This window comes from Leucopleurus acutus (genome assembly GCF_964270905.1).
Source record: "Leucopleurus acutus genome assembly, chromosome: X".
Taxonomy (NCBI): Eukaryota; Metazoa; Chordata; class Mammalia; order Artiodactyla; family Delphinidae; genus Leucopleurus; species Leucopleurus acutus.
In genome coordinates this window covers 46688571-46701792 of record NC_139148.1, presented here as the reverse complement: position 1 = coordinate 46701792, position 13222 = coordinate 46688571, and the positions used below count along the sequence as shown (strand labels likewise).

Below are 13222 nucleotides of genomic sequence, written 5' to 3'. Positions count from 1 at the left end.
GTGGGCTTGCTGGATCATATGGTAGCTCTATTTTTAATTTTTTAAGGAACCTCCATACTGTTCTCCATAGTGGCTGTATCCATTTACATTCCCATCAACAGTGCAGGAGGTTTCCCTTTTCGCCACACCCTTTCCAGCATTTATTGTTTGTAGATTTTTTGATGATGGCCATTCTGACCGTTGTGAGGTGATACCTCATTGTGGTTTTCATTTGCATGTCTCTAATGATTAGTGATGTTGAGCATCCTTTCATGTGTTTGTTGGCAATCTGTTTATCTTCTTTGGAGAAATGTCTATTTAGGTCATCTGCCCATTTTTGGATTGGGTTTTTGTTTTTTTTTGATATTGAGCTGCATGAGCTGCTTGTAAATTTTGAAAGTTAATCCTTTGTCAGTGGCTTCGTTTGCAAATATTTTTTTCCCATTCTAAGGGTTCTCATTTCGTCTTGTTTATGGTTTCCTTTCCTGTGCAAAAGATTTTAAGTTTCATTAGGTCCCATTTGTTTATTTTTTTTTAAATTTCCATTTCTCTAGGAGGTGGCTCAAAGAGGATATTGCTGTGATTTATCTCATAGAGTGTTCTGCCTATGTTTTCCTCTAAGTGTTTTGTAGTGTCTGGCCTTACATTTAGGTCTTTAATCCATTTTGAGTTTATTTTTGTGTATGGTTTTAGGGAATGTTCTAATTTCATTCTTCTACATGTAGCTGTCCAGTTTTCCCAGCACCACTTATTAAAGAGGCTGTCTTTTCTCCATTGTACATTCTTGCCTCCTTTCTCAAAGATAAGATGACCATATGTGCCTGGGTTTATCTCTGGGCTTTCCATCCTGTTCCATTGATCTATATTTCCATTTTTGTGCCAGTACCATACTGTCTTGATTACTGTAGCTTTGTAGTATAGTCTGAAGTCAGGGAACCTGATTCCTCCAGCTCCATTTTTCCTTCTTAAGATTGCTTTGGTTATTCGGGGTCTTTTTTGTTTCCATTCAAATTGTGAAATTTTTTGTTCTAGTTCTGTGACAAATGCCATTGGTAGTTTGATAGGGATTGCATTGAATCTGTAGATTGCTTTGGGGAGTATAGTCATTTTCACAATGTTGATTCTTCCAGTCCAAGAACATGGTATATCTCTCCATCTGTTTGTATTATCTTTAATTTCTTTCATCAGTGTCTTATAGTTTTCTGCATACAGGTCTTTTGTGTCCTTAGGTAGGTTTATTCCTAGGAATTTTTTTTTTTTGCTGAAATGGTAAATGGGGGTGTTTCCTTAATTTCACTTTCAGATTTTTCATCACTAGTGTATAGGAATGCAAGTGATTTCAGTGCATTAATTTTGTATCCTGCTACTTTACCAAATTCATTGATTAGCTCTAGTAGTTTTCTGGTAGCATCTTTAGGATTCTGTATGTATACTATCATGTCAACTGCAAACAGTGACAGTTTTGCTTCTTCTTTTCTGATTTGGATTCCTTTTATTCTTTTTCTTCTCTGATTACTGTGGCTAAAAATTCCAAAACTATGTTGAATATAGTGGTGTGAGTGGGCAACCTTGTCTTGTTCCTGATCTTATAGGAAATGGTTTCAGTTTTTCACCATTGAGAATGATGTTGGCTGTGGGTTTGTCATATATGGCCTTTATCATGTTGAACTAAGTTCCCTCTATGCCTACTTTCTGGAGGGTTTTTATCATAAATATGTGTTGAATTTTGTCAAAAGCTTTTTCTGTATCTATTGAGATGATCATATGTGTTTTCTCCTTAAATTTGTCAATATGGTGTATCATGGTGATTGATTTGCGTATATTGAAGAATCCTTGCATTCCTGGGATAAACCCCACTTGATCATGGTGTATGATCATTTCAGTGTGTTGTTGGATTCTGTTTGCTAGTATTTTGATGAGGATTTTTACATCTATGTTCATCAGTGATATTGGCCTTTAGTTTTCTTTTTTTTTGACATCTTTGTCTGATTTTGGTATCAGGGTGATGGTGGCCTCGTAGAATGAGTTTGGGAGTGTTCCTCCCTCTGCTGTATTTTGGAAGAGTTTGAGAAGGATAGGTGTTAGCTCTTTTCTAAATGTTTGTTAGAAGTCGCCTGTGAAGCCATCTGGTCCTGGGCTTTCGTTTGCTGGAAGATTTTTAATCACTGTTTCGATTTCATAAAGTAGAATTGTGGTTGCTAGGGGCTGAGGGAGGGGGAAATAGGAATTGTTTAATGGGTATAAAGTTTCGGATTTGTAAGATGAAAAAGTTCTGGAGATCTGTCTCAAAGTGTGTATCCTTAACACTACCGAAGTGTACACTTTGAAAAGTGGTTAAGGTGGTAAATTTTATGTTATGTAATTTTTCTATCATAGTAAAAAACTTATATTAAAAAAAGCTAAAATAAAGTAGATGAAACAAGATTGACTTAACGTTGATATATGAAACTGGATACTGGTATCATGAAGGTTCATTATGCTATTCTCTTTACCTTTTTATTTTACAATTTTCCATAATCAAAAGTTTTTAAAATGAGTTAGTGAGCATGGGCTTTGTGGGCAGAATTTGAATCCTAACTCCAGTTTTTAAAAATAGAGATATAATTCAGATACCATAAAATTTGCCATTTTAAAGTATACAATTCAGTGGTATTTAGTCTATTCCACAGAGTTGTGAAACTATAACCACTATCAAATTTTAGAACATTTTTATCATCCCAAAAGGAAACCCAGTACCTGCTAGCAGTCATTCTCCAATCTTTCTTCCTCCCAGTCCCTGGCTGTTTCCCATCTTTATGTATTTTCCTGTTCTGTACAATTCATTTAAAAGTGTGTTTGGCTGCTTTCACTTTATAATTTTTTCAAGATTAATTCATGTTGTAGCATGAATCAGTACTTCGTTCCTTTTTATGGTTGAATAACATTCCCTTGTATGAATATACCATCTTTTGTTTATCTGTTTGTTAGTTGATGGACATTTGGGTTTTTTCCACTTTTGACTGTTACGAATAATCCTGCTATGAACATTCACGTATAAGTTTTCTGTTTGTTTGTTTGTTTTTTGCGGTACGCGGGCCTCTGACTGTTGTGGCCTCTCCTGTTGTGAAGCACAGCCTCCGAACGCGCAGGCTCAGTGGCCGTGGCTCACGGGCCCAGCTGCTCCGCGGCGTGTGGGATCTTCCCGGACCGGGGCACAAACCTGCGTCCCCTGCATCGGCAGGTGGACTCTCAACCACTGCGCCACCAGGGAAGCCCCATGTATAAGTTTTTGTGTGAACATGTTTTCAGTCCTCTTGGGTGTATACCTATGAGTGGAATTACTGGATCATATAATAACCCTATGTTAACCGCTTGAAGAACACCTAGACTGTTTTCCAAAGTGGCTGCACAATTTTACATTTCCACCAGCAATGTACGGAGGATTCCAGTTTCTCCATACCCTCGTTATTTTACATTTTAAAACTTATAGCCCATCCTAGTATTTGTTAATTGGTTTTCTCATTGTGGTTTTTTGATTGGCATTTCTCTAATAACTAATGATGTTGAACATCTTTTCACGTGCTTATTGGCTAGCTTCACTTTTTAGCTGTGTGACATTGGTCAAGTTCTTCAACCTCTGAGCCTCGTTGTTCCATCATCTGTAAAAGGGAGGTAATAATGCATCATGATGTTATTGCAAGGTTAATGGACATGAGGTGTACTTGGAACAGTGCCTGGTATATAGTAGGTACTCCGTTGATACCTAATATTACTTTGCTACTTGAGCTCTAAGTAAGCCGCAATCCAGGCAGCCTTTTCCCAGTGAATTTTGTACATCAGTTGTTAAAGTCAAATACTGAGATGATGGTGCCCTTTCATTTGCCAGGGCTGCTTTCCTTTTTTACAGCCTCTGTAGGCCTTTCTTTGCTATTCTGTCAACTCTAGCTCTGTGTCCTTTCTAGTGCTGGTTAGGACCATGGAAGATACCCAACGAGAGGCAGAAGGAATCTATGGCCTTAAAACTTGCAGATGATGGTATTGTCAAATTACTTCCTTGACTGTGTCAGCTGTCTCAGTGCTATAACAGTTAAGAGGAGAGAAATAATGAAAGAATTTATGTAAGAGGTGGTAGCCCTATGGAAAGTATTTGGAACGTTGAGCAAGACAGGCAATATGGCAGTCCAGGCAGGGAAACCAAGTGAGCAAAGAAAAGGAAACAGTAATCTTGGAGAAGGGTAGTTAGGAAACCAGCCTGGTAGGAGTAGGGTGTTGGGGAATTGTGAGGGATTATTTGTGAGATTCTTATTCTATTGTTTTCCATTACTTACCCCAGAATATGTAGTGAAAGAAGTTTTATATCTGAAATCATGAGATTTTTGTTCTAATCTTGGTTCTGCTGCAGATTAGCTAGATAACCATGTCAAGTCATCTGTCATTTCTAGGGGGCTAGTTGCTTAAGCAGTAAAATGAGTAATTGGGCATATGTATATCAAATCACCTTGTTGTACACTTTAAATGTCTTATAATTCTATATGTCAATTATATCTCAATAAAGCTAAAACTTTTTAAAAAATGAGTAATTGGGATAGGTCAATGATTCTTAATTGCGAGTGTGCATCAGAACCTACTGGAAGCTATTTTGGAATATAGGCATTTTGATCACACTCGGGAAATTGTTTCAGCAGATCTGAGGTGAGACACAGGTTTTTATATTTTGAAAATGCTTTCCACATGGTTGTGATTTATATTCCTAGTGTTATAAGAGCCATTCGATTTGTTAAAGATCACTAGTCCTTGGCTTTCTGGAGTTGAAATCACTTGGATGGTGGCATAATCAGCTTTAGACCAGCTAAAGGTAATGTGTTGTAGCAGAAAGAGCATGGGCTTTGGTGTCAGTCTGACCTAGGTTCCTGTTTCCCAGCTCTGTAGCCCTAAACGTGCCACATCACTTCTCTGAGCCTCGGTTTCCTCATCAGAACAGTGGGGCTTATAATGCCCACATGGTCAGGCTGTGATGATGAGAGAGAACATATCACACTTAGTACTATGCCTGGTACCAGGTAGATGGATGCCCAACCAGTGACTGGTATGAGAGGTATATGCTGGAAGAAACTGTCACCAGGGGACAGCATAAAACTGTACTCCTACCCTGACCTATCTGGAGTTAATCGTAACTCTAGACATAAATGTGTTGCAGTGCAAAGTAAGGATTTTTGCTTCCTTTGCCTGGATATCAAATAAATACAGACCTTACTTTGCTATCTGCTTACCAGTGTCCCTCCCCCTGTTGTGAGTTAATGTGTGACATGGCTATCTACTGTGACTAGACTCTCTTTCCATAGCTTAGAAAAAGATTAATGTGTTGAAACTCCTGTCAGACTCCAGAAAACTACCATTCCTTTAAAACTTAAATAAAAAAATATGTCAGTTGAGTTCAACAAAACTATCAAGGTCTGCAAGCTCTAGAGACAAAAATCCAAACTTTGCTCCTTCCAGCTACATGACCTAGGGATGTAATGTAAAATGGGGATAATAATAATAGTTATGGCCTCATAAGATTGTTTTGAGTATTAAATGAGTTAATGCATGTAAAGTAATTGGAACCTTGGTTAACACATAGTACATGTTCAGTATCTGTTAGTAATTATTATTCATATTACTATGCACCAGATCTTATGTGGGAGCCAGGAATACAGAGATTATAAATAAAGTTTCTGCAGTCAAGGAACTTACTGTGGCAGAACGAGTATGCAGACCATTTCAGTATGCTTTATGTACAGCAATAGACACGTGCACAGGAGGGACACTTAACAGTCTGCCTCTATTACATTAAAAATAGTGCTCTCTAGGAAGAAGTTTGGTACAATGGAAAGTGTGCATTCTGGAGTCAGATCAGCTTGGGTTTGAATCTTGTATATACTTACTCAGTATGCAACTTTAGGGGAAGCCAACCTCTCGCAGCCTTAGTTTTTCCATTTCTAAAATAGGGTGAAGTTTCTGACTTCTAACTTTTGGAAATACCCTCCCTATTTGGGTGCCCTGCGATCTAAGGTGCTCCTAAGAGAGAAAGCAGGGATTTTTTTTTTAAAGAGATGAACTTAGATTCAGATTCTAGCTATATGTCATTTAACCTTTCTGTGTCTATTTCCACTTGTAAGTTTTTTTTTTTAATTATTATTATTTTTTTTTATTTATTTATTTATTGGCTGCTTTGGGTCTTCGTTGCTGTGCGCGGGCTTTCTCTAGTTGCGGCGAGCGGGTCTACTCTTCATTGTGGTGCGTGGGCTTCTCGTTGTGGAGCACAGGCTTTAGGCATGCAGGCTTCAGTAGTTGTGGCACGCAGGTTCTAGAGTGCAGGCTCAGTAGTTGTGGCGCACGGGCTCAGTTGCTCTGCGGCATGTGGGATCTTCCCAGACCAGGGCTCGAACCCGGGTCCCCTGCATTGGCAGGCGGATTCTTAACCACTGCACCACCAGGGAAGTCCCTCCACTTGCAAGTTTTTTCATCCATATCTACCTTGTCCATGGTTGTTCTGATGATGAGATAATGTATGTAGAGCACATGTGGTATATAGATAATGTATGTAAAGCACATATGGTGCTGAGCAATATATAATAGCTTTATTATCTTTCTAACAAAGTTCTCCTGTTATTGTTTAAAGTAAAAACTTAAATAATATAAACCATGTTAATTTCAGTATTCTTTTAAAGAACCTCAGGCCATAGTTTCATGCAAGGAGTCAAAAAGGACTGGACATTTGAATGAACGCATGGATAATGCTGCCTGTGTTTACAGGAATAATCAAGTTCTAGGGTAGGAGAGACTTTTCTTTTTAAGGCTATTTTGTTCAGCCTCATATAATCTTAAATTTCAACAAACTATAAAATTCAGTTACTAACCTTCCTGATTTCTAACCAAATACAGGTCAGCTTCTGTTGCATGATGTGTTCTTCTCTTCTTCCCTCCTAGGTCTTTCAGAGCCTTGAAGACCACCATTTGGAAGTGGTGGCTTTTTTCAGGGAAAATGGCTTCCATGGCCTTCTTGCCCATGACTCCGAGTATGCTCTCTACAATATTCCCTCTTACTATAGTTCCCATGCTCTGAAGCTGAGCTGGAATGGGAAGAACCTTACTACCAACCAGTTCCTGATGCAGGAGGTGGCCAAGCAGCTGGGCCTGAAGCGGATGAATTTTCCCATATTTGCTGCATTGCTAGGTAGGTGGTCCAAAGAACAGACTCCAGTGATTGTTAAAGTTTCCTCTTGCAGTGTTAAGAGATGAAGATTAGAGTGATTTAGGTTATCATTGTTGGATTTATCTTCTGAAAGTCTGCATGCCGAACACTGTGCTTTTGGGCTTCTTAAACTCAGCATGTTTGTCTTATAAATTAATACAGGATATTCCAGAACATTATTTTGGTTCCTATAAAACTTTTTCTTTTGTTACATTCTATAAGTATTTTATGCAGAGTACCATCTTAGGCCAAAATATCTTACTAGCCCTAGACAACTTTGGTTTCCTACTCAGAGCATTAGCATTTCTTACCCACTGTCTAAATTTAGGTCAAGAACACAAATCATTCTGTATCTTTTTCTTTTTTTTTCTGTTGTGCTAACATTTTATTATGAAAATTCCCAAAAGTACAGCAAAATTGCAAGAATTTTGCTATGAAAATCCTATATCTACCACCTCTATTCTGCCATTAACATTTTACTATACTTGCTTTATCATATATCTGTCCATTCTATCCATCATCAATCTTTCTTTTAAAGGAGTATTTCAAAGTAAATTGCAGAGTGTTGATTATGTTTCGAGTTGGTTTTCCAAGTACTGACAGCATGAAGGTTAATATCTTGTCTCAGGTGTGACCTCTGTTTATAATCCCAAAGGATTTGAGCTTGGATAATCTAGTGGAGTCAGCACAAGTTTTGGAATTAGGCCTTGGACAAATCACTGAAGTTACACCTTCCTGGTTTCAGTTTCCTCATCTGTGAAATGGAATAATAATACTTCACAGTGCTATTGATAAGGTTAAATGAAATAAGATATATAAAATACCCAGCACTTAGTAGGCAGTGAGTAATTGGTGGCTGTTATTATAAAAGGCAGCATGACTGGGTGATAGAAAATAGCATGGACTTTGGAGTCAAACATTCCTAGCTTCTTATCCTGGTGTGGGCACTTATTAGATGTGGCCCCTTGGGCAAAGTCACCAGACTTGCTCAAACCTCAGTTTCCTTATCTATAAACTGGAGGTAATAATATTTACACAGTTATTATAAAGATGATATACATAATGCATGTGAAACATAGTAGGTAATCAAACATAGTTACTGTAGTTGTTACATTAAGAATATAGACCTATGTGAATTATTTGATTGTTTTCTCTCCCAGAAGTCCTTTCATGGCCTGGAGGTTCTAAGAAAACATTTGTACAGTCAATAAATGACAAATATACTTTATAGGTAACCACATTCTCCCAGATGAGGACCTGGCCGCTTTTCACTGGAGCCTCTTGGGACCAGAACATCCCCTTGCATCACTTAAGGTAACGTGACCCATTTCCTGCCTGTACATCAGGTTTTGATTGGAGTTTTGGTAGAATAAATATCTTTCATTAGGCTTAAAATATTTCAGACACTTATAGACAAAAACTTTATAATTATGATCAATACCCTTAAAAAGGAAAAACTCAGTTTTCCACCTAATGTGTAGGGAAAAATCCAGTTATTCCCTCCTATGTCTTTCTTTCCTGTGTTTCTCCTTTACTCCCATACTACTACCGCACTCACACAGAACACTTCACTTCTGACACTTCTGGTCACTAAACATGTGGGGGTTTTTCCCTGCACAAAACAGTTTTCTGTGACACCAGCTGGGTGTCCTACAATTTAACTCAATTCTAACACCAACTACCTGAAGATAGTGTCAGATCACACAAGTTAAGGACTCAGTTCCACAAGACTTCCCCCCCACTTCAGACACCATTCACAAGCCCAGGTTATCACCTGTGCTTCCGACCAACCAACTAACTATAGATTAGAGGTTCCAGTGACCCCCTTCCCAGGTTCAATTAATTTGTTAAAGCACCTCATAGAACTCAGGGAAATACTTACTTACATATATCACTTTATTAAAGGATATGATAAAAGGATGGAGATGAACAACTAGATGAAGAGATACATAGGGTGAGGTGTGGGAGGATCCCAAGCACAGGAGCCTATGTCCGCATGGAGTTGGGGTACATCACCCTCCCGGTACATGGATGTGTTCACCAACCTGGAAGCTCTCCAAAACCTGTACTTTTGGGATTTTATGGAGGCTTTATCATGTAGGCATGATTGATCATTAACTCCATTTTTAGCCCTTCTCCCTTCTCTAGACAATGGAGGTGGGGCTGAAAATTCCAAGCTTCTAATCATGGCTTGGTCTTACCAGTGACCAGCCCTCATCCAGGAGCCCACCCAGAGTCACCTCATTAGAGGAAGAGATGCTCCTAGTGCTCTTACCACTTAGGAAATTACAAGGGTTTTAGGTGCTCTATGCCAGGAACTGGGGTCAGAGAACAATGTATATTTTCTATTATCTCACACCCTTATTATCTTAAGGATTCATACGAACCTATGAAGAAAAATACTAATACCCCAATAAATGAAGTAATGAGCAAAGGACAGAAGCAGACAATTCACAAAAGAGGAACTAGAGTGGCCAATAATATGAGTGGGTGTTAAACCTCACTGGTGATCAGAGATGCAAATTAAATGAGCAGTGTGATCTTTTTTTTTAACCTAAGGGTTTAGCAAATATTGAAAAATTAGTCTACCCGCTCCTACTGAGGCTGTGTTGAGACTGGTGCTCTCATACATTTCTGGAGGTAGTGTAAGCTTTTGGTGGTATTATATTTCCCTAGTTCTTTCAGTCTCCTAGACTATTTCACACCTTTTCCTCTCTCCTTAAGCCTCTAATGCTCCCTCCTCCCTGCTCACTCTCAGCTCATAACTTGGCTTCCTGTTTCACTGAGAAAATTGAAGCAATGGGAAGAGAACTTACACCAGTTCCCACCCTTTCATCTTCTCACCTGCATGCTTTGCCCGCCTCAGATGACCTGTCCATGTTCCTGCCTAAGGCCAACCCCTCTACTCTTATGCTGGATCCATCCCCCATTGCTAACTTCTTTTTTTTAATATAAATTTATTTATTTATTTTTGGGTCTTCGTTACTGTGCACGGGCTTTCTCTAGTTGCGGCAAGCGGAGGCTACTCTTCGTTGTGGTGCGCAGGCTTCTCATTGCGGTGGCTTCTCTTGTTGCGGAGCATGGGCTCTAGGCACGTGGGCTTCAGTAGCTGTGGCACACGGGCTCAGTAGTTGTGGCTCGTGGACTGTAGAGCACAGGCTCAGTAGTTGTGGCGCACGGACTTAGTTGCTCTGCGGCATGTGTGATCTTCCCGGACCAGGGCTTGAACCCGTGTCCCCTGCATTGACAGGTGGATTCTTAACCACTGCACCCAGGGAAGTCCCCCCCATTGATAACTTAAGGGCATCACTTCAGCAGTTCTCCCCTCTTTCTCCCACATCATCAGTTTCCCTCTGTTATTGGCTCTTTCCCATCAGATGCATAAGCATGCAGCCATCTTAAAAAATAAAACAAAACCTGCCCTTGACTTCACTCCCTCCACCCAAGCTACTGCTCCATATTTCTTCTTCCCTTATAGAAGACTCTTCTAGAGAGTTGTCAAGGCTTGAGCTGTTTACTATCCCCTTTCCATGTTCTGTCTTCAATTTGCTTTGCTGAAATTGCTCTCAACAAATTCACCATGACCATGATGTTAATAAATCCAATGGCCAGGTCTCAGTTTTCATCTTACTTGACCAGTCAGCAGCATATGACCCAGTTGCTCACTCTCTCTTTCTTAGAACATGTTCTTCACTTGGCTTTAAGGACATCACTCTCTTGTAGTTTCCTACCTACTTCACTGGCTGCTGCTTCTGTCTCCTTTGCTGCTTCCTTGTCTTGTCTATTCCTTAACTTTGGAGTGTCCCAGAGTTCTATCCTCAGTCCCTTCTCTTTTCTATCCACACGTGCTGCCTTGGTGATTGATCTCATCTAGTCTCGTGACTTTAAATACCATCTGTCCATTGATGAGTCCTAAATGTATGTCTCCAGCTTTGACCTCCCCTTTGAACTCCAGCTTCTAATATCTAATGGCCTACTAAATATCTCAAAGAAACATGTCCAAATGGAAACTCCTGATCTTTCCTCTAAACCTCTTCCTTCCACAGCCTTCACTAATTTTCATTAATGGCAACCTTATCCTTCCAGTTGCTCAGCCTAAAAGCCTTGGAGTCATCCTTGACTTCTCTCTTTCTCATGCTCCATATCTCCTCTTGTCAGCAAATACCATCAGTTCTTCCTTCAGAATATATCCACTTCTCACCATTTTCACAGCTACTACCTTGGTCAAGCCACCATTCTTGCCTGGATTATTATAACACTTTACTAACTGTTGCTCTTCTCTTGCACTCTTTCTTGCTCCGCCCCCTGGCCCCAAATCTATTCCTAATACAACAGCCAGAATCATTTTAAAACCTGACTCCAATCATGTCACTTCTCTTTTCAAAATTCTCCAATGGCTCTTTATATCACTCACCTAATCTTTACCATGGCCTACAAAGCCCTGTACTGTCTGGCCCTCTGGTACAGCTCTGATCTCATCTTCCCTTTTCTTTTGCTCATAGAACCTTTGCACTCACCATTCCCTCTGCTTGGAATGCATTTTCCTCCCACATAGATATTTCCTCACTCCTATAGGTTCTCTCAAATGTTCTTTTCTCAGAGTGACCTTTCCTGACACCCTGTTTAAAATTACATGCCCTGCCCCACACACAGTTGCATTCCCTACCCCCTTCTCTGCTGAGATTTTCTCCATAGCACTTATCTACATCTAGCACACTATACGTTTTACTTATTCTGTTTGTTTGACTCCCCTTACCCCATCCCAACACACCTACACTAGAATTTAAGCTCCCTTGAGGGCAGGGAGTTTTGTCTATCTTGTTCACTGCTGTATCCCTGATGCCTAGGACAGTGCCTGGCACACAGTAGGCAGTAAATATTTGTTGAAGGAAGGAATGATTATTTGGCTAAATAATTTATATAAAAAGCCTTAAAGAAGTTTATAGCCTTTTACTCAGTAATTACCATTCTAGGAAGCTTGTAATTAAATAATTGGAAGGTGGACAACAAATCATACCTACATTTCATCACAGCATTTAAAAAACCCTTATTTAAAAAAATTTCAAGCATCACAAAAGTAGAAAAAATAATATAATAATATAGTCAACCATCATTATAACATCTTCCAGATCCAACAGTTGTTAAGATGTGGCCACACTTGCTGGGTTATTTTGTTGTTGTTGCTGTTGCTAATGTATTTTAAAACAAATGCCAGACCTTAAGTCATTTCACTCTCACGTTCTTTGATATGCATCTCTAAAACATATGGATATTTTCTTACATAAGCACAATGCCATTATTACTCCTAACAAAATTAATGATAATTTCTTGGTATCATCTTAATAACTAGTCCATTTTTAGATTTTCCTGATTGTCTCACAAAGGCCTTTTTGTGGTTAGTTCAAATCAGGATCCAAACATGGTCCACACATTACAACATTACCTTTAATAGCAAAAATTTGGAGGTGGCCAAAATGTATCATGAAAGAAAACTGATTAATTATGGCAGTGTCATAAAACAGTGGTTATCTTTGTAGTGGGATAATTGCTGCTATGGTTTTGTCTTTCTTTATACTTTTCAATCTTGGTTCCAAGTGTTCTGTACTGAAAATTAGAGGGAAGACTAAAAAGATTTTAACTGTCTCTCAGTGAATTAACTGAATTTGAATTCTGTATCTCACCCCTGTCTCACCCTTTTTCTTAGTGACCCATCTTTGATATCAGTGTGCCTGGCTTATCTTCCTTCTTCTAGGTCAGAGCTCATCAGCTGGTTCTTCCTCCCTGTGATGTGGTAATCAAGGCTGTTTCTGAGTATGTTAGTTCCATCAAAGACCCCTCAAACCTGGATGTGGTTGGGAAGGATGTTTTCAAACAGTCTCAGGTGAGCTAGCCTCTCCCTTCCTAAAAATGGCCAGTTTTCTTACCTTCACAAATACCACCAACAGATCTGATCTTTTTTGTGTTGCCTACCTCCTCTCCTCCTAGCTGCTTATCTTCTCTCTGCTTATAGACTGGAGCCTCAAAGTTTCT

At 39.3% G+C, this 13222-nt stretch overlaps 1 protein-coding gene across 2 annotated transcripts in view; it reads left to right on the top strand.

The window, feature by feature from the left end:
• The window catches only part of FAM120C (family with sequence similarity 120 member C), a 135545-nt gene that overhangs the window by 20462 nt on the left and 101861 nt on the right, over nt 1–13222 (top strand). For both annotated transcript variants that reach the window (XM_082864605.1, XM_082864606.1), the window contains exons 2-4: nt 6928–7174; nt 8424–8506; nt 12945–13073. In XM_082864605.1, the coding sequence (XP_082720731.1) occupies nt 6928–7174; nt 8424–8506; nt 12945–13073 (459 nt within the window). The remainder of the gene's footprint in view (nt 1–6927; nt 7175–8423; nt 8507–12944; nt 13074–13222) is intronic.